Below are 23351 nucleotides of genomic sequence, written 5' to 3'. Positions count from 1 at the left end.
ATACAAGAAACTGATATAAAATCTAACAATGTTAGTCATGTGTGAACTTAGACTACAATAAGACTAAGAGCTCTATATACAATCAGAACAAAATCTTACCATCTTCCAACTTCTCATTACCCTTTATCTTGAATAATGTTTGTCACCATTCAAACAAATGTTTCTAACTTTACAGTAAAGTAAATTGTCAATTAAGAAATACCTGACTGTTCATGCCAGGTTTTGCAATAAAGTCAATTGACTTTTTCCAACATATAATTGCCTCAAAGTTTTTATAATCAAAATAAAAATTATAACAGAATATTGTTGTTTGCAATATCTGGATTTAAAGGCATACAAAATTCTTTCAAAATATCAACTACAAACATGCGATTTGAAATGACATAACTGTCACAAAAAGAACTCGGAAAAAGTCTAATTAAGTGTAAGTGTTTCATCTCACTGGCTTTTATTTTTAAGTTCAGGTTTTGGTAAAAATTGCCGATATTATGTTGCTTTGATAGCACCTTTGTTTGTATTTAATACTAGATGTTCTAAATTCAGATGCACTTAATAAAAAGGTTGTATCCGATGTGAAATGGCATAATTCTAATTTTAAGCACTTTGCTTTGGTAATTGAAGGGAATTTCGGTAAACTTTAATGGCAAAAATGCATCTTTGGTAGTCTACAAAATTGTGATTCTGCTTTTGAATAATTCGAATTGGGCTTCTTCGACGCATCAATTTCAAGACACTTATCAGTCCGATTGGACTATATATTCTGAATACCGTGTAACCCGTTCAATATTACTGTGACATTATTCACTTAATGTACGCATAGAATGTCCAGGGCACCACATCTTTGTATAATCAATTCAATATTACAGTCATTCATTAAATTTTTCATCACAGTTTTTAATCAAGGGCACGCATGTATCATACCATAATATAAATGATTGAAGGATAGGCACATTTAATATTTTTGAGAATTGTAACCACTGCACTAGTAATATCGTTTGCTCCTGCTCCACATATAGCTTCATGCCATATGGCCTGATTTTCAGATTAGCTTCTTTCATCTCTTCACATAAGTCACACCTATATTTCATAAGGGCATGACAGCCGATATTATATTCTATATTAACGATATTTCTGTACATGTTAATCTTGAGGGGGATTTTCTGGGTATATAAATAATGAAACACCTGAAACATAATCAAAACAAACTCACAGAAAAATATTTTTAAATGGATACATAAGGATTTTAACTGAGATAGCAGTAAAAGTACACTACTATTCTCAAAAACAAGAAAAAGGACATTCTCTCGAAGTCTTAAAAAATTAAACATTCCTTGAAGCCTTGAAACTTTGAAGGAAACAAATTGCATTCTGTCAACGCCTTGAAAAAAAACATTTTTGTCAAAACCTTGGAGAAAAAAAATGAACATTATTTATGTTACATACGTGTATTGCAAATTTGTTGAAAAAATCCTTCTATAGCTATACTGTAAAATCAAGGTGGCGACAAAATACAATTATGTGCTGGGTAATTTTTAACGTCACTCATTTGGTAGCCAACAATCGGTCATGCGTCATTATGGAATTAAAATTAAAAAAATTAAATGCGTCATCCATGGAAACAAATAGAGCTAGACGAGCTGGAGAAATGATACCAAACACTGTTACGTTACTCTGAAAATAAGGCGACGATGTGATATATCTAGCTTTAGAGGCCACGTGGCATAATTAAAATTTTCCTGGCAGCATAGATACTTCCATGAACATCATAACATCAGATTTTAAATACGTAATAAATACGCACGTATACGTAAATAATATGAAATAAGGTGCTACCAATGACTCAGAAAGCCCTTATGATTGTACAACAAACATAAAGTTTTCAATTCATTAACCAGATCTGCCTCGTACTTTGTCATAAATCATGAGTAAGAATTTTGTTCCGTTAATTTGATTGGACTGAATTAATGGTTTTAACTTGTCATCGAAGAATTCCAAGTGTCTCCGAATATCTTGTCCGCCATATTTGTTGATCTCTTAATCAGAATGGTTGTTTTACCTTAATTAAACGAGATAATTAAATAAAATGTCTGTTAAAAAGTATTTTGTTAAGTGAATCATCGTTACTTCAGTTATTTATCAATGATTGTAATATTTATCTACTGATTGTCAACATCATACTTCTACCGGAAGTGTAATTTAGGAAAGAAGACTATGGCGTCTTCTTCAAAAGTCTGAATTACGTTGGCGCTTTATTATACGTTTTTTTTTTCAAAAGCGTCCTGAAATTTAATAATTGCTCATTTATAGTCAAGATTTTTTAAAATGTCAGCCCCCAGCTAACTGGCGATTTTCCTCAAACATGTTACAGTAAGACTTTTGTAGTATTTATTGATTTTAATGTAATTTTAATCTAACACGTCATACATGTTATCTCAGGACTTTTAAGTCCTCGGCGCATAAATAATGCGCAACTAGCTTTTATTTAATTTTTGTTCCCCAATGTAAGACTCTTATTTGTAATGATTATATTCAGAGAGAACGATTTGTGTTCAATGAACTTTTATTTAAGACACACGTCATTCGCATCTTCTTGGCCCATTCCGTCATTTTTGGATAAGATATTATTAATAATAGCCAGTTGTTGAGTTCAAATCTGTCTGTGCCGTCTCATTCGAAACAAATAGAGAGCCATATGTCGATTCACCACCAGACGTTGGAAATGCCAAACTGTCAGAGTCCTACGAAGTTAGTAATGACATATTAGTTATGACGTATATGATGTTGTCATTGTCTTCTATCTGCTTATTTCAGGTATGAATTTATTTTGGATGGACAATATAAATGGCGTTATTGGACGGATCAACATTGATACAAGGGTAAAGACAAAATTGGGCTCGATACAGAGAAAATATCATTACGGGCTTACCTATGGCATGACGCTTGTTGGAGATAAACTTTACTTCCCAGAAGGCAAGTAAGTACAGCACAACCTTCTCAAAGCAACCGTCTGTAAAGCAATTAAACCTGAAGAACACCTGTTTCAAAAAAAATATTTATGTCAAAAGGATGTTGCTATGTAAAGAACGTATTTATTATTAATTATTTTATCATATTGAATATAGAATTTCATTGTTAAATGAATGAAGTCCTATATTGTGAAACATGCTGTAAGAATTAAAAATGTATCAACAGAAGAAACAAAGAAAAAGAAGAAAAGAAACACTTATAATCATATGAAGGGACAGTTTCAGTTAATAGAATAACTGTGTTTCTTAGCAAAGATGAATGAAGCTATTATTGGTATTTTATTTGTTTATGATTTGTTAAGTATTTGAAATCGCACTTCTTTCACCTACAATAAAGGTTCATGTCACCGGTATATAATGTAAAAGCCATTTTATATTTAATTTAATTTCTATATTTGTATGGGACCTCTAACAGAGTGTTTATGTAACATTACCATAACTATTTCCATGATTCAACAACACGTTCATGTCACTTTATAGTCACACAAACTTTGAACAGGTTTTATGGATATATGTTAACAGTTATTTGCATGTATGACCCGGGCCGCCAGGCGAAAACGGCCATTTTATAAAATCATTAATTTATAATAAATATGTGAATGCCTTTTTCTAATTTAGCCATGTAAGCAGATTAAGTGTAGATGACGGGGAACTGGACCAAGTTGGACCTTCAAACTTTTCCTGGTTAACTGGAATTACTAGTTATAAGAAAACTGATATTAAAACAGGTAATTTGATAGTTTTGAAGTCACGGACCTTAATTAATAATTGACAAGTCCAAAATTGATCAGCAGGTGCCAATCATGTAAAATCAGAGTTAATGATTTAAACATCCAGGCCAACTTTTAAAGAATGTTTGTTAATGAACAAGTAGATTTCAATATCTGATATATTTAAAAGCTTTCAGTAATACATTAACGAAATGGACCGGACGTTCACGAGTTTTGTTTCGAATGAGTCGAATCCCTCTTCTAGACAAGATGTAAATAAGTTACATAGATAATGAGATTCTCTCATCAATACGAGTATTTACAAAGACTCAATTCAAACTAATTATCTCTAATTTTATTATTTAAAACATTTTTGGTCATTGTTTTATCCTTGGGGAATAGCATGCCTATGTCTATGATTCATAGCATAATGCAAATTCAAATTTGAATGCAGTAAAGAAAAATTCATGCCTGACACTGTAGTGTTTCTTTTTTACATACATTATTTCAATATCATAAAACGCGTCAGTATTTTTACGTGATTAAAATGGTTATGGAATATTTTGTTATGTATGCTAATTTTGATTCACTGGTATTAAAAAGTAATTAAAATTTCATAGTCTTACTCTCATGCACCTTGATGGTGCACCGACTTTATGATGAAAATCTAGTCTGATATGTAAGAAATGAAGACAACATGACTGTTTTGCCAGAGATTCTAATTCAGTATACATGTATAACATTACGAATCGTGTAAATTTGTTAAGTATTATATTCAAACAAAAGTTCACATTTCTTCATGATGCTTTTTTGCATTAAGTCCAATGCCATAAAGGAAATGACATTTGATTCATTATGTGAAGATGATATGTGTTAAGTGATTTATTTTCTTTAGTTTTCAGCAAATGTTTACAAAGCACGTGCAGCCATCTATGTTTACCTGTTTCCGGAAAAGATTACAAATGTGCATGCTCAGATGGTGACACAACCGCTTTGAATCCTTGTCGGGAAACCAACGGTACGTCAGTAAGATTACACAAACTATGATTCATTCGACGTTTTGTCGTCTTATAGTACTATTTTAATTTGTTTGGTTTGCATGACTTGGATGATTTCAGTGTGTGGTATTATAAAAAGATATTTGTTTTAATACACTGAACCCTCGTCTGGTTTTCAGTCGCCGAATGAATTTCAAAAATTAACTTTTATATTTTACCTTAATCGCGCGAGACATAAGTTGTCATGCGTTTACTTTTCTTTTTTTGTATCTCTCTCCGACTTTATAATTATCAGGCCCGAGAATTATAAATTAAGATATATATTTATTCAAAGTGATACGAGGGTTGTCCAAAAAATTCATGCACTGCAGTTATTGTCGTGTGAGATATTGATAGAAAAACATTTATTATATATCACTTGAAGGGGAGATATAACTTAAATAAGATAACAAAAGAAAAAACATGTAACCGGCATGTCCTGAAAACGAATCGTCATACAGTTACATTGGTAACGTAATACCGGCGCTCGACAAAAAAAATGGGTTAGTTCATTACTTTGATGCATCACGGCAATCGCAACTACTCGGCCCTTTCCGTCAGTCTTCGGATAAGGACCTCGAACACAATAGTATGAATACACAGAACGGATGCGGTATTTCGGTCTCACCTACGCTAAGAAACTAAACATGTAAACAAATAGTAATTTAATGCTGGGAGTTGTTTACAAGTTTATTTCCAATATATGTTGTTAAAGTTCATCTAAAATAAGTAATATCATAGGTACCAAAGCAAACAATTCATTATTTATATATTTATTATCATGGTTGTAGAAACCGAAAGTACAAAAAACCAACCTGTTGACATTTCGTCGGATTTGTTTAAAATTGAACATCAATGGGCATATTTAAATTACAAATTGTTGTCAGACATATTTTCAAGCAAAAGAGAACCGGAACAGGCATTAGATGTCAAATATATACATTCGTTTTACATTATGTCTGTTTCTGTTTACATCTGAAACCACGTGGTAGAACTACTTTCAATCCGTATTGTTTCCGAGGTCAATATTGTAGATAATGGCCGAGGCAGTTCCGAATGGCATCACGGTATTCTTTAAACACTACATATTAACGTTAAAATTCAGGGAAAAGTGTGTGTACGTATTCCAAACGTCACTAGAAAATATGGCGTCATTTGCCCTATTGTAACAGTCGTAAACAAACATAATAATAATAATAATAATAATTATAATAATAAACACTTTATTTCATGAAGGTAACATATTAAGAAATACAAATCTTATTGACAATATGGCCTTCAATTAAACAAGATAATGAAAGTCGCAAATATGTACACACATATTAAAAACAACATAAACAACAACCATTCAAATTGACAGACACATGCATACATCAGATTCATTTAAATTGTATATCAATCAAATACTTTTTCATATTTCTTTTAAAAGCATATAGAGACGAAGACTCTTTAATATATAAAGGTAAATTATTCCATACTTGCATTGCATTATTTCTAAAAGTTCTTTTAACATATTTCGTATTAGATCTTACATGTATTTTGTTTCTATTTGTAGTTGATCTAAGTGTATACGTTTGATTTTTCGAAAACACTATGATATCTGAAATGTAGGAAGGAGTCAATCCTTGTATAGATTTAAATACTAATAATGCTGTATGATACGTGCATCTATTTTCGAAAGTCAACCAGTTTAATTTAAGGAAAAGCTGTAATGAAGGCGTTTTAACTGGTTTACACAATAATACATTTGCTAGACGTTTCTGCAGTTTATTCACTTTTCCAAATTCAGTTTTATTACAAGTACTCCATATAATACAACAATAATCAAAACAAGGTAAAATATAAGCATTGTAAAACATTTCTTTCATTTCAGCGGATAAAAAGTACGATATACGATTTAAGAGAGCAATTTGTTTTTGTAATTTATTACAGACGTGCTTTATTTGAACATTCCATTTTAAGTTTTCATCTAAGTAAATACCTAATAATTTCTGTGATTTTGTTTGACTTAGGCATGTACCTTCTATATTTATATCTAAAGAAGGTTTTGATTTTAATTTATTTTCTGACCCTATTATCATACAAGTGGTCTTTTTCGGATTTATTGCCATGTTGTTTAATTTACACCATTTGCTTATACAGTAGAATCCCTACTAAAGACCACCTCGGATTTAAGACCACCCCACTTTTAAGACCAGTTTTTTAAAGAACGGAATTTTCTGTTCTTTATGTCAATGGTTACATGATCCAGAATTAAGACCACCTCACTTATCCACTTTTAAGACCACCAAATTCAGTCCCAATTCATTATTTTGTTCTTTATTTGACCTCACTATTGAGACCACTGATATTAAAATCAACACCTTCCTAGATCTTAAATGTGTAGTTATGTTGTTATTATCTGCTTGCTTGCTCTTAGGCATGACACTTGATTACACAAGGTGTCAAAATCCGTTAGTTATGGTATATTTAATGAAAAAAGGTGAGAAAGTTTATTTCATAGTGGTTTAATGTTGCTTTATGAACATTTGTTTTGTGAAGAAATAATGTCTGATATGATATATGGGAATTATGTACATCATAAAAATAATTACTATTGAAATCAGAACAAAGAAAATTTGATATTAAATTTCATCAGAAATATGTTTTCTTCCCATCAGAGGTAATATAATAACATACTTTTATAAATGTTGTATTTGCAGGTTAAGATACATATTGTTTGTTTTTACAAAATGACTAAAATAGGCCCTGGTCATAACGTGCGTAAGCAATGATAAGAATATCCACAATTAAGACCACCCCGCAATTAAGACCACTTTGGTCCAGTCCCAATGGTGGTCTTAATTGAGGGTTTTTACTGTATTATCAACATCACATTGCAGAGTTCTCTGAATCACTTCAATTTTTTTATTTGATGCATGCATAGTTGTATCGTCAGCATACATGTCTATGTTAGAGTGTGTTGTACTAAATGGCATATCATAAACGTAGAAAATGAAAAGTAAAGGGCCTAATATAGACCATTGAGGGACCCCTGATTTCACTGTTCCACTATTTGAATGACTATTTCCATATTTGATAAACTGTGTTCTATTTTCAAGATATGATTTGAAGAGTTTAATTGAGGTGTTTGAAAATTTGTACAATTTTAACTTATGCAACAATATGTTGTGATCTACCAAATCAAATGCCTTCTTTAGGTCTAAAAATACTGTGCCTATCAAACAGCCTTCATCTAAATCGTTAAGGAAGGATTCTATGAATCGTATTAGAGCTGTTTGACAAGAATGTTTTTTTCTGAAACCCGACTGACTTTCATGAATAATATTAGTTTCGTATATATAACTGTGTAATTGTGATGCAATATGCTTTTCAAAATTTTTTGATATGGTTGACAAAATTTAAATAGGTCTATAATTATTTGGATCTTCTTTTGGTCCATTTTTGTGTGCGGTCGTCAATACTGTAATTACGTGAAAATGTCAGTCGCTAAACGTCTGGAAATACGGACGATCATTAAATTTGGTGCAAATATTGGTAAATCACCAACAGATACCTACAAAGAACTTAAAAGGGCAAGCGGGACAAGTTCAGTGTCACGAAGGCTGGTTTTTAAATGGTACAAACGCTCTGTGGAAGAGAAAGAGAGCGTCGGTAGACGATGACAACCAGTCAGGCAGACGTCCGTCCGTAATGCCGGCGCATGTGACGAGGGTTGTCAAATATATTCCTGCACTGATGGGATTATGCTTACATGTACGTTGCATAAAAAAAATAAAAACTACACAATACTTTTCATCAATCATTCCTCTATTGACAGTAAAACAAACTGCTAACATAGAAAGCAAATACCACTTTATATATACAAGCAACAAAACAATACAATTACAGTAATGAACTAACCCATTTTTTTGTCTTGCGCCGGTATTACGTTACTAAGGTAACTCAATGACCATTCTTTTACACGGCACGCCGGTTACTCGGCTTTTTCTTTTGTTTTCATATTTGAGACAGATTTCTCTTTCAAGTGATATATAATTCATTTGTTTTAATTAATAACTCTCACGACAATAACTGCAGTGCACGAATTTTTTGGACAACCCTCGTACTCACATTAAAATATATTCATATATGTTATTACCTTTGGGGGGAGCTATAACGCAACCCGGTATTTGCTTAATACAGTGAAACTGCAGCAAACGGCAAAGCGCTTAAAGGAATAGGAATGGATGGATTGATGTCTGTCTAATATAAATATTCATCATTTAAAAAGAGGAATCATGACAGTTTTCCTATTGACATCAACCCTATAAGAGAGAAATTCGTGTTTTAAGACACTATTTTTTACTTGAGAAATAAGTTCATGGGCGCCGCCATTTTGGCGTTATGTCATTCTCGCGAGACAGACGAGACCGAGATTGTGACGTGTTATACCCACTTCCGGTATAGGTGTATACGCTGGTACAACTGAAATATATCTTGATGAAGAACTTATTTATTTTATTGCGTACATTATATATTACTTATGAAAACATCCATATGGAACTGAATTGCTGTAATTAATTAATTTAATTATTTTATTGAAGACGCCGCGACATAAATTATCATTTCTCAAAACTGGTTTGACCAACAGCAACAGGTTGGCCATTCCCCCTATAATTACGCATATTCTCGGGTTTATCCAGCTCCCTAAATCTTTTTTCAACGTTATCTACTTACCAATTACTTTCCCGACAGATACGCATTACTACTACCGTAAATTTAATCCAATAAAACAAAAAATCATAAATCTACTTAATATTTCAAATGATTATTGGTAACTGAAAAAATGTGTTGCTATTTTATACGTGCTGTAATTTACTACAGTGTGGAACCTTATTCCCCCTAAGTCATTCAGTTCACTTATGAAAGCGTAAAAAAATAGATGTCTATTTCGTCATAAGAATATTTGACAAGGTGATTAACCAATCAGGGGCAACATTGTGCATGATCAAAAGGTCTGTCTCGGGCACAGAGGCATACAAGGAGCAATAAAAAATCGTCAGTACACAGTGTGACAGGAGCATTTGGTGCAAATTAGGAAACAAATTAAAATGGACAATGCGCCCAGTATTAGACATAAGTAGTAAGAACCAGCACTTTGTGTGAATAAATTATGCAAATTAGATTTTTGAGCAGCCAATAAAAAATTGATTTGCCTGCAGTTAATATTAGGCTATGATAACGATGCGCAGCATCATACGTTGACAAGACATTGTTAACAATTTACTTTTCAAAAGAGTTGCTTATATTTTTGAAATGTGTACATCAATTATAACATATGTCCACACCTTTAAATTTGAAAGTCAGAATCAAACTGCAAAAATTTAATGATATGTACTATTAAGAACACGTTTTAGTGTCACGTGAGTCACGTACGACTAGCAAGGACACGCTGTATTGGCTAGAAGTACGGCACTTTTCAAAATTTTATGGAAGTCGAAAATGCATATGTTATTTATAACTTTAAGCGAGGATTTTAACCAAGAAACAGCATTAATTGTTTTTGGATGTTACCTTTTTAGAGATTAATCGCTTGATCGCTATATATATCGATCTTTGTCACCGCAAGATGTCGAGAAAAAATAGCATTTGCTTGCATTTACACCAATTGAAATAGTTTACAAAATTTAGATAATAATCCTTTTTTGTTTCATTAAGTTTAATTTTCGACACCTTTTATATGCAAAAAAAAAACAACAACAACAAACACTGAAAATGATTGTTGTTAGGCTCTTGATAATTGCGACAATTACCGACGGTACTGTATAGAAGTTTGTCAATCAAGGAAAGTTTGCATGTTCCATGAAAGGCATACTAAAATTCTATTGTCAGTCCATGGATAGGTTTTAAATTAAGGCTAAATAATTGATTGACTGTGCTTTTATGTTCGATATTTATCTACTGTTTGAAAAATTATATAATTATTTTTGCATTTCACCGTTTTGTTTTTTTTTGTTGGTTTTTTTCATTCAATGATCTTTTTTATTTATTTATTCCACTCCGATCATTTTTTATTCGACCCATGTGCTTAAAATTAACAAAAATGATTTAATAATTCATACAAATAAAAACAACAAATGATAAGCATGAAAATCAACAATTTTATAACGTTCGACATCCATATAATTTTGAAAAGTGCCGTACGGCTAGACAATACGTACACAGTGCGTCCTGGCTAGTTCGTTCGTGACTCACGTACGGCTAGAACTTTTGGCTAGCCGTACGTTTCTTTAATCATTATTATTATATTATTTATTATTTTTTTTTTTTTGATATTGTTACGTATTTTGAATCATAAAAATCTCCTCTTCACCTCCTGTGAAAATTAAATTGTCTTGGTCAATACTTTATTATATTAATATTCCTTACGATTCAACTAGATTTATCATGAATCTAGAGATGTGGGGAAATGACATCACGCGCACCTGTTTTTATACGGCCAATACACAAACATGGCCGCGCTTACTGATTTGTAGAAATCGGTGATTTAGCGATTTAAATTTTGTTATCATTCGTTTAATATTATTATTTGGCGGCAGAAAATTTGCAGACTTATTATTTATAGTATTCTTTTTCTGAAATCAAGTTTTTATTCCAACCTTGTCTTTCCCTTTAAGGAAAAGATGGAATATAATATATTCTCACAGTTAAAAAAACGAGACAAATCATTAGTCCTGTAAGTTGACAGATATTTTGAGATGTGAAATTATTTTGATGAATCACCATTCGCATTTTGGATTGTTTAAACCAAAAATTCAAAACTATTTTGCAACAAGATCTCTGTGAGATTTAAATGTTTAGTGTTACAATTTTGATTATTTATCACTATTAGATCTATAATGGTAATATAAAAGTACTTAACAATAAATAGATTTACTACAATGAGCTCGAGGTAACTTTTTAGATAGATTACAATACGAGCGTTGATATTATATACAGTACCCGTTATTTATGATCAGAATAACAGCCGCTTTTGTGCAAACTTATTCATTTTCAAAATTAAACCCGTTTGTGCACATACCTTTATACCTTGAATAGATTCAATTTAAGAGTGCAACCCATTTTTACATGCACCTCTATCAGTGTCTATTTGAAAGACCCCACATGCATGTATAGTCTAAATTAGCGTAAGAGTACAACGTAAATATACCCTGAAAAGATTTCATGTAAGTGTGCCCGTTTTCTTGTACACTCTTAGATAGATTTAAATAGATTTCATTTCAGAGTACAATCCGTATTCGAACACATCTATGTACATATAATAGATACACTATAAGAGGGCAACCCATTTTTTTGCACATGTATGTTAACTGTAAAAGATACTACTTAATGGTAGAACTTTTTTTTGCACATACTTTATGCACTTATAGATTCAATTAAGAGGGCAACCCCTTTTTGCACACATCTATATTCCCTATTAAAATACAATTGAAGGGTACAGATAGATTGAGTTTAAGAGTGCAACCTGGTTTTTGTCCTTAAGTAGATTCAATAGAAGAGTGCAACCTGTTTTTGCTCATACATATTAATACCTTTAAATGATTCATTTGAGACTGCAACCCTTTTTAACACATACATAAATACCCCTAAAATGTTTATTTTCAGAGTGCAACTAGTTTTTGCACACATTTATATACCTTAAAGATATAATCGTTTTGATCACACTCATATGCACATGATACATGTACATATTTACTTTTTAAATTTAATTTAATTTAAGTGTAAAACCATTTTTCACAACATAATTCATGAATAGTTTTAAAGGGCAAAAATTTTTTGCAACCCCTAAACCCTTTAAATAGATTTATTTTTAAGATGAATCCAGTTTTGCACATAATAAATCCCTTTAAACATTTTAAATTAAAGTCCAACACTTTTGTTAATATTTTTTAAAAAGGATATATTTGGGTTTAACCCCCATTTTAAACTTTTAAATATAAATAAGAAAAACAAAAATCCCAAAAGAAACCCCCAAAGGCAAAATTTGTAAAATGTTTGGGTTTATTGAGCCTTTCAGCCGGTCTGAATTGCAATTACCGTCCACCCCCCTGCCACCGGCTTAAGCAAATTTCAACATTTAACAACAAAAATGGTGAAATTTTGAATTTAGAAAACATCCGCAGATGTGTTCATACGGCGGTTATCAGGGAACCTTCAATGTGACACAGTAGTGTCATTCCATTAAAAGCGGCGTGTGGTCCCCAAGTAAAAGAATGCATGTGCCCTATACGATAAAACAATGGGCGGAACTAAAATAAAAAAATGGAATTTTGGAAGGGTTTCTGAAGTTATGAAGCCTGTATATCACAGAAAAAGACGTCAAAAGACAAATTTAAAAATCAGGCAACATATCCTTAGGGTGATTATACAGTATTCAAGTAGGAATACTGGAACCACCCAATTTGAAAAAGGCCAAATACAAGAAACTAAAAATACCATCTAAAATGTAAACACAGCAATAATGTCGTGCTTTTGAACGATCTTCAAGGATCGAAAATATAACATCATTTATCAAATGTACGGGGAGACTTTTTCCAGCCGCCACACGGCACAAATAACACGGATGTTACAATAAAATAGTTTATGAGTGCAACTCATTTTTGTACATTCAAACATGTAAGCGATTTTGTCTCTGAATGATGATATTGTATGGTTGCATGGTGTTTTGCAATTTGAAATAATGTTTCAAGGAAAAATCTGAAAGTGTTATAATTAAAACATTTATTTTATGTTTAAAAATTAACTTATTTTCATATGACAGGATCATTACAGGAACATAACTTTATCATACACTTTTACAAACACATTGAAAACATGATATGGAAGATTTTAAGTCCAACTTCATATACATGTATAATCATTTTTATAATGTACATGCGTCATTGTGGTATTACCCTTTCCCTCCCCAAAGAACCCCGGTCCCAAATAAAAAAAAAACAACAACAACAAAGACAATTCAACAACAAAACTACAAAATAGAGTGAAATAAGAATCCCTAGGGAACCCCAACCGGTAAAAATTTAAATGTGCAGGTCGGTTTTTGATTTAGCCTTTTCATACGGTACTCGTCAAGTGCAAAATACCTCACGCCCCCCCACCCCTTTTGAAGTTCACCATGGGAAAATTTTGAATTTTTTAAACATCCAAAAATTTTCATTGGGGGTTTCAAAAAATTTTCTCAAAATAATTTAAAACTATGGTAATAAAATCATTTAAAATATCGAAAAAGACTTTAAAAGTTTAAAGTGCACGGATCTGAAAGGTTTTTTATGCAGTTATTTATAAATTTTCTCTTGCAGACTCTCTTATCAAGTTGACACATGTTGATTATGATTATACAGTAGACTCGTGGAGATAAATAAAGGTTACAAACGCTTTAATAATATATGGATATTGCTGCTCAGGGCATCAAGGTCATTGGTAACATTTCATGTTGTATAATCGACATTTCTTTTAATTAATTTTTATATCATGGTCTGCATAGTTCATTGTTCAATGGGAAATTAATTTGTCTTAGTTTATTATTAATTTTAACAACAATGTGGACAACTATCACTGTGTAGATATACTACTAATTTCGTCGTATCTGGATGACTTCATATATAATTTACAAGATGTGACCACTTCTACTCGTACACACTAAGTCAATTAGTACGGATAATTTATTGTCATATGATAACAAAAGAAACACCCGGATGAAAGGCGATTCCGAGCGTTTTTGGAAAGTGCTATTGCTTAATATAATACTGTAATAATAATCACACACTGTAAAATATCACATACATTCAATCTGTGGCGTATGTGCTCGTAACTACTCGGCCCTTCCCGTCAAAATCCGGACAAGAAACTCAAACCTTATGATACAGATTTAGTATTTCGATTTAGCCTACGCAAATATACTAAACATGTAACACAAATAGTTATTTAATACTCTGAGTTGTTGACTAAGTTAATTTCAATATCGTGTTAAGTCCACTGAAAGTAAACTGAACATTATTTGTTTACTTATTATTATGTGTAGCACCCAAAAGTACCAAATGTATTTCAGTCGACGTTAATGCAGTTTTGTTAAAATTGAACATAAGTAGGCGTTTTTAAATTGATTATCAATGTTAGACATATTTTCAATAACTAATTTACCGAAGAAGACTTCCTCTTTCTTGGATGTCGAATATGTACGTTCGTTATACAATTTACAAGTTTTTTTGTTTACATCTAAAACAACGTGGTAGAAATACTTACAATTCGAGTCTGTATCAAGTTCGAGATTATAATGATGAATAATAAAATAATCCAGAAGATCTCCGATTGCATATGACGTTCAACAATGCGCAATTCTAGTAGGCCTTGCTCATTATCAAACGATAATTGTATGGTATATTGTTCTTATAAGCAAAATACTGACCATTCAAAATAAATTCCAATGTAGGCAAGGGTCAACCTTATACAACCAGACTGCAGAAACTTTTGTATGGAAAACGTCGCTGGTTCGGACCCTGGCCTCGGGAGGAACATTTAATTCAAAACATTATCTTTAATCAGCAAAATGTTACTAAGAATATCATGCATCTATGGGTAGTCATAACATGTTGAATATTGTTTTATCTAGAAAGGAAGGATATTATTTTGGTTATATGAAAAACATAGGACGTTCAACAAATTAAAACAACACTGTACAAGTTTCTAACTTACAGTTACAGCTGTCTTATCTCAAAGCGTATGTTACTTCTTGGGAATAAAAGACTGCACTGACATAGTTTCGGACACGGCAAAAATGGTCTTAACTAGTCACCGTTTCACCATTTCTTGTAATATATGTTTGCTTTTCCATAGTATGATTATTGCAAACTGGTTCGATATCACCGATGTCTGTGACTGTGACATTGATTATTGAATTGGCACTTAGACCACCGCCGTCCCCTACCTTGAAATACATAGACATATTTTGACAAGCAACTCTATGAGAAAAAATATTAAACGGAGAAGAAATGTCAGGATGGCCAAGACTCTGAATTTATTTTCAGTTTTGTCGTTTTAGGCGTTCTTTAGCGAATCATTTTTTTCCCTATTTTAAAGCAAATCCGAGATATTCCCTTTTTTAAATTTAGAATTAAACTATTAAGGACATGTTCTATGCAAGTCTGTATCAAAGCAAATAAAACAATATGAGAAATTTTAGGTACAAAAAGATAATATATATGTCTTCATTAAATCAAAATCAGTCACACATAAGAAAATCTATGACACATTTAATTTCATAATGTTTATTCATGAATTCAAGATAAAGAATTGCATTATGTACGTTGAAATTCGTAAAATAAGAAAACAACTCTCACCAAAACATGAAAAAGGAAAGTAGATCCGCGTGTATTTTCACTGTAAGTCTTCTCACTGAAAATGATTCCTCGTATTAAATTTAACCAAATAATAAATTATTGAAATAAAGACAATCATGAAGTAAGCAAGTATCTTACCATTTCATGTAGAATATTAAATACATCCTAAGGGTGGACGGTACTTTGCGAATTCCGTTCAACAGACCAAATCTTCAACATTTTCCATTTTCCGTTTTGGACGTTCTTAAGGGATTCTTATTTTCTTTACTTTATTTGTATTTGTGTTTTCGTCCCGCAACCCCGCCGTTTTATTTCTTAAATCTCGCTCCACGACCCCGCAGGACGATGTTTTATTTATCAAACTTCGCCCCGCGTCCTCGCTTATAAGCGCGTTTTCGCTCCGCGCCCCCGCCATTTTAATTTGTTAATTTTCGATTTTCGCTTAGCGGGGTCGCGGGGCGAAAACACGAATGGCACAAATCAGCCACCATACATTCATGAATATTTCCGGATAGTTTTAATATTAGTCGGCAATTTTAAGTATTTGAACTTATTTCTTTAGACCTCATTTAAACTGAATTAGTCCGACCTGATTAAAAATGATAATTAATGGAACACGTGGGTTTTGTTTCTTTACATGAATATGATGTTATCAAAAAAACATGTGTGATGTCAATAGAGAACAATAGCGACGTTAACAAATCGCAGCTCCAAATGATAAATGATAGCAACTTACAACAGGTTGCTAGAAACAGATTATGACAGCAGTTTTTTATATAATAATTGGTGACGTTTATTGCTATCAAATCTATCAATTTCAGTTCGTAGATGTTTAAGCGATACTGATTACATGCATATCCAATGGGATACAGGAATCCCAGGAAGAACCTCTAAGCATAAATGCCCGACTGGATATAGAGGTATATTTTGTTTAGCTTTTGAAGATAGATTTTTTGTCATCACAAATAAAGACACTGTTTAATAAAACATTGTATGCATTATTTAATATGAAAAAACCTTAATATCCTTCCAATGAAACTGCTAAACGTTAGTTAAAGTGAATTTTCTTTAATGGAAGGTCTGCTATTCAATAGATAACTGTGTAAATAGTATTTATTATCAAACATAACTGAACAAAATTAATCGTGAAAGAGTTGAACATGGACCGACATTCGTGATTCCGACATTACATGTCTTTAAATTGCGGATAATCAAATTTCTAGTACATTTTTTATTATTCAACATACAAATGTTCATTATTTATATATTTGCTCTTTATCAACATTTTATCGAGCAATATATAAGAATAATCATCCAAATGTGCTAATTTAAGACCAATAAATTAGAAATATTTTGTGCAAATTATGAATTGTTTTTATTTTATACTTATATTACGTTTTCTCCCTAAAGACATTATGACTGTAGACCTTGCCACCACGTTGCCCTGTCCGCGTCTCTTTTTGTCAGACAATTTCAAAAACTGATAACATTTGACGGTAAAATGGGAATTTTAAATTCATTTTTTTTGTTGCACTTTCCTTCTCCTTAAAATATGGCATATCAAGGCCATATAGTTTTATTATGATTTGTGTTGTTTTTTTACGTGGCCTCATATATATTATATAACAACGCTATTATTATGTTACTTTAAAATATCACTGTGTTTGAAAAACCCAACTTAAGTCTTTATTTTATCATACACCATTTTAACACACAAAAACACTTACTTTAACCATACAATAGCAAAGTATTTAATTTTCTTCAGGTAATGTAACAAGGTACTGTACAATAACTGGAATTTATCAGGACCCTGTCTACAACTGTACGAAAATTTCAATTGAAAATATTTACCAAAAGGTAATAAATGTAGAGAATTATTAGTATTATTATAATTACTATTGGTTGATAGTTTGTTTCATTTACTTATTTTCCTATATTTCATTGTAGAGCAAGATCTCAGTTGCCATTCTATGTATCATTTTATTCCAATCGTACACGTAATAGTGTGGCGAGAAATTGAGAAAAAGGTGCAAATGAAACTTTCAGGAAATCATCTTTAGACCATGTAGTTTTAAAAAATGAAGTGGGTACAAAAATATCTCTGCTCATTAAAGATGGCCGCTATTTTCAAATGGCCGCCATGTAAATTTGACGTACATAATAACTCATTCATTCAAGTTTTTTGTACAGACCTGTAACTTACACCAAAGCATGTATAATGTTTCTCTTTTTTAAAAATTAAAAAATTTAAATCTTACAAAATTCCACTGTTATACCTCTTCAGAATCCAAGATGGCGTCCAATATGGCCGCCGATTTTGTGTGCAAAACTGTTTTATCATTTTTATAGACCAAGTATAAATTCTTGCACAAGTTATGTTTATTTAAAAAAGATTCGTTTAAACATATTATAATAATCAAAATATATAAATTATGTAAATAACACTGAAAGTAAACTTCTACAACATATCTTTAAAAATATCAAGAAAAATATCCAAATTTTGCATATTTCTCAAATTTTGCTTTCTCAATTTGTGTACAAAATTAAAAAAAAACTTTATTTTTTAAACTGTACATGACATGCAATTTACACCCATGTGTGCACTGTAAAAGTATAAGAAAAATATAAAATATATAGGTTTTATATTTTGTGTAAATGAGTGGGGTAAATTTATCCGATATCTGTTATTGAAAAACAACAAAACTTATAGAGGTAAAATCATTCTATTTCTTTGCTTTTTTACTTTTCTATGAATTATTTTGCAAATTGTTCCCTCTTAAAAAGTACACTTCATTGGATAAAGGTATTTTGTCTTCTTTAGGGTTAAGTGGGTGAGCTAACATGTCAAAAAAGTTCACAAAAAACAAGTGTATTTCTTGTTTCAATATCTTTGATATTATTTGTTTAAGTTAATAGTTTATTGTAAACATATATAAGAAGACAATAAATCATTAAAATATGCTAAAAATAACAAACATGTTCATGAATGGTAGTCTATTAACGCATATTATTGAATTTTCACAATTTAAAATAAAAAGTGGTCTAAAAGCCAACACAAAGATATAATGATTATTTCATTCAATATCTGAAATACATAGTAAAACTAATCATTTCAACTATGTGATATGAAACAGATATACAATGGTAATCAAACCTGGCCTTGCATGGCTTATGATATGTTAAGATACAAAAAAAACTGTATTTCCTTTAAATTATTTCATATTTCATTAAATTTCAAAAAGAGAGTTTAATGTGACCCTTAGAATCAGTTCAACCTAAGGACAAATTTGGAAAAAAAAGGCAAATTTGTAAAAAAGGTTTTAGTAAAGTCCCCATTGGGTTTGGCGTTGTCAATTATGTCCTACCATACATGTACAAGATTGTGAAAATGTTTTTGTGTCAGATTGTTTAAAAACATTACAAATTTCCCATATCTAGGTTATCCCAAAAAGTTTCACACGAAAAGGACTAAAATAACCATAAAATATTTCATTATAGTCCATATAAACTTAGTGTTCCCTAGTGCTTTGGTAAAAGTTTGCCTCTCTTGTTTCCCATGTTTTTATTCAAAATATTTGTAGCCCTATTCACCAAAAAAGTATGATGATACCCCAAATTATTAATGTCTATGCTTCAGGTACTGTATTTTTAGAGAAAATTCCCCAAACACCAACAACCCAAAAACACAAAAAAAACAAAAACAAAAACCAAAACACAAAAAAACACAACAAACCCAACACACAAACAACACCACCCACACCCCACATAGTCGTGTTGTAAAATTTAAAGATACCAAATTGCAAAGCCATTTTTGATGTAGGCATGTACAAAAAATTGATTTTAACTTCAGGCTGGCTTCCTATGAGCATTATTTATTAAAAATTCGTCAAATTTAAGGGCATAAGGTAAAGGCTATATGCTTATTATTCTATCTGGTATATGTGCATTATGCCTTTTTGAGAAAGATTTTTTAAAAACATTAAGATGACCAAAACGCGTTTATTGTGCTTCAAAGAGGTCTCTTACTCTTACCTTGCAAGGGTAATATTTTTGACTATCTAAAGAATTCCAGGCCATTGTAGTTTTTTCCAAAAAGAGGACTTCAATGTGATTTTCCCTATAACAAGTCTTTAAAAACTCGTTCTCTCGTTGGCGCGGCCGCCTTTTTTTAAATAGAATTCACCTACATTTAAAAATTGGGTTTCCCTAGGGTGTCACTTATTTTCCCCATTAACTTATGTCTTAAAAAAACTTCTCCCAAGCAAAAAGTTTCACAGAGCAAAAAAATTTTTCGTATTTCATCACATTGTGATGATTAAAAAATATAAAAAATTGGCCCCTAGAGTTTTTAAAAACACTTTGTTTTTTATAAAAAAAAGATTTCTTTCCCTTTTTGATTATGATTTTTTTGTCTCCCGTCGGGCCCTTTCTTTTTCTTTGATCCTTTTTAAAAAAAATTTATGTTCCCAAAACCCCAAATTAAAAGAAATGAAAAATGCTAAATTTTAATTTTTACTTTTATTACAATGTTATGAAAAAAAAATTTTTAACTTTGGGCATTTTTGTTCAAAACCTGAGCAAGACTATTTACCAAAATTGGGAAAATTTTATTGTTTTTAGCTTTAAGGCAATTTTTTATCATTCATAAAGAAATTGTGCTTGGATTAATTTGAATTTGTAATAGACACATTTCACTTTCGTACAGTTATGATTTTATCTAGCACATGTTTGTGTGATGAATACTCGTATTCAGTCGAGAAATCTACTTTCTGTACAATTGACGAATTATCTTAAGAATATTTAAACAAGTTATATCATGCAAACAAATTTTAAAACTGAATGATTGTAAACAAATGAGTGTATGTACATTTATTGATATCTAAGCACACCATCTAGTTATTTTTTAATTCCCTTTAAAACACTTTTTATATCGAATAAGCAACTTTGTTTGTAAAAAATTATAAAACTACAAAAGTTGCATTATATCCAGTTTTGTATAAAAATCGGCGGCCATATTGGGACGCTATCTTGGATTCTTGAAGAGTATGAAAGGCCCAAAATGTTGAAAGATTTTAAGTTTAGGAAAGGAGAAACTTTAAACATTACTTAAAAGCGTAAGTTTTCAAGTTCCTGTACAAAAAATTTACTGAAATGAGCTTATTATGTACTTCAGATTTCTATGGCAGCCATTTTTTAAAATGGCAAGCCATTTTTGGAAATTAGCAAAGTTATTTTTTTGGGCTCACTTTCGTTTTTAGAATCTGCATGGTCCTAAAGATGATTTCTTAAGGTTTCCATTGATTTGAATCACAATTTGCCACTATTTTACCAGCAGATACATTATTTCCCGCCACTTAAAGTAGAAACTTCCGGAATCTAAACTTTGATAGTTTTTAATACTCTTTATCTAAAGTCAATTTGCCATAGTGACTTTACGACATTTTTTATATTTTACGAAACCAGCTTGAAATTTAAATAAAGAATGTTTTATAGGTTACCGTCACAGTTATGCAATGAATAAGCAAATTTATAAATTTAATGTATGAATTAATATTTTTTCACATCAGTTTATGCCGCAATGAGTTCTGCGAAAATGCTTAATAAGGTAACTCCTACATTAAATTACACTACACATGTAGTTCAATTTATTAACGGCTTCTCTGCGTCTGTCTTATTTTTTTAACAATTATGACTTTTTACCAACGCTCTTTTGCGCGAACTTTAAATTGTAATAATTTGTTTTGATCATTATTGCAATTTAAGATGTACAAGGTTAATTTTTGTGTGCATTACAGTTAATTAATGCAACAAAAACTTGTCAGGTAAATTTAGTTGATGTATTGGATGAACTATCAAAATTGAGGACTTCCGGCCACTCTCGGAGAATAGTACACTTTTGATCGGGAGATATAAACCGTTGCTGTTAAGACAAACCTTGCAGAAATAGTTGATGTGGTAACAGTCCCAACACAAAAACCTTTTGAAAATGTTACAAAGGACGAAAGTAACATTAAATCAATCAAAGACATTTATTGATGACTAAAATTCCATCCACTATGGTTATTGGACTTAATTTTTGGCCATATCATTCCGTTTTTTCTTTGAGCAGTGGAAACTACACCGAAACATGTCAGGAATTGTAATGGATGCTTATTAAAAATTCTGTTAGTGAGGCTTACAAAAAAAGTTACTTCCGTGCCCTTCACTTAACTGTCCTTGTTATAATTAAAACATTCCAAAAACTGGTTAGAAACCCGTTAAATCAAACTTCATAGTTTTTTTTTGAAATAGGAAACCTACATATGCCGGCCACTATGGATAGTTTTATTTTGTGTCTGCATCATGATGCAGGACACCGAAACCTTTTGCACATGTATTAATCAAAAAACGTCTCAGATTGGATATAGAGCCCGAAATGAAAGTTCCGAGATTACCCATTCCGAAAGGTAGCAAGTAATTTTAAAATAAGAAGTATCCGTGTTTCTCCCCCAGCCTTATTTAAACCATTCTACCCTTAACCCAAATGGACCCATTGATATAGGGAAAATTTTTAAAGTGTTTACTTACAGTGCGCTTTTATTTCTTCTGACGGCCATGCTCCAAGGTGAGCTTTTGCCAAATTGCGCCATTAACCCGAAAATAACTAAAAGAAACTGTATTTGTTCCTTTTCCCTTTTCCCCTTATATATGTGGTCACCGGGGTTCATACACCCGTCTGCCTGCTTTGGAAATACTGCATTTTTTGAGCTGAATATTTTTAGAATATTTCGGGCATGTAATAATTTCCCTTATGAATTATCCAATTGTAGATTGAATACTAGCGGAAAGCATATTTATAATTTGGTATATTTTTAGAGATGAAATTATACTTCTTTAACTTTATTTGCAGGTCATTATATTACCCCAAACAAAATCAAACAATATTCTTGATTTGAAAGTACAACACAGACATGGAAGGGTGAAAACATAAATTCAGGTAAGTATGAAACGACTATGTCCGTTTCCCCCGCACTTTATTGTGTATCATAATACATGTATTTATATTGTTTTTTAAAAAAGCATATTAAACGGAACCGATAATGTGAACTCGACATATTGATCAAGTTGGTGATTCATCTATTTACCTCATTTATCATAAATAAGCTACTGACAATACAATTTAAAATTGCAAAATTTTTGATAACCCGAATTTTCATTTCC

At 31.4% G+C, this 23351-nt stretch overlaps 1 protein-coding gene across 1 annotated transcript; it reads left to right on the top strand.

Moving 5' to 3' along the window:
• The first annotated feature begins 1921 nt into the window (after positions 1 to 1921).
• On the top strand, positions 1922 to 22051 carry LOC132756766 (uncharacterized). The gene is made up of 7 exons (XM_060747906.1): positions 1922 to 1925; positions 2812 to 2974; positions 3645 to 3754; positions 4632 to 4754; positions 16973 to 17071; positions 17917 to 18008; positions 21947 to 22051. Exons 1-7 carry the CDS (start codon positions 1922 to 1924, stop codon positions 22049 to 22051), a joined length of 696 nt encoding a protein of 231 aa, XP_060603889.1.
• Positions 22052 to 23351: the final 1300 nt, after the last annotated feature.

This window comes from Ruditapes philippinarum, unplaced genomic scaffold (assembly GCF_026571515.1).
Source record: "Ruditapes philippinarum isolate M1 unplaced genomic scaffold, ASM2657151v2 ctg3463_1_1_1_1, whole genome shotgun sequence".
NCBI lineage: Eukaryota > Metazoa > Mollusca > Bivalvia > Venerida > Veneridae > Ruditapes > Ruditapes philippinarum.
This window is presented reverse-complemented; position numbering and strand designations above follow the sequence as displayed.

What these genes read in the sequence shown, in the direction of transcription:
- LOC132756766 (XM_060747906.1), top strand. An exon ending in ATGCCCGACTGGATATAGAG is followed by an intron (nt 17,072 to 17,916) that starts GTATATTTTGTT and finishes AATTTTCTTCAG; the next exon opens with GTAATGTAACAAGGTACTGT. An exon ending in TTGAAAATATTTACCAAAAG is followed by an intron (nt 18,009 to 21,946) that starts GTAATAAATGTA and finishes TGTGCATTACAG; the next exon opens with TTAATTAATGCAACAAAAAC.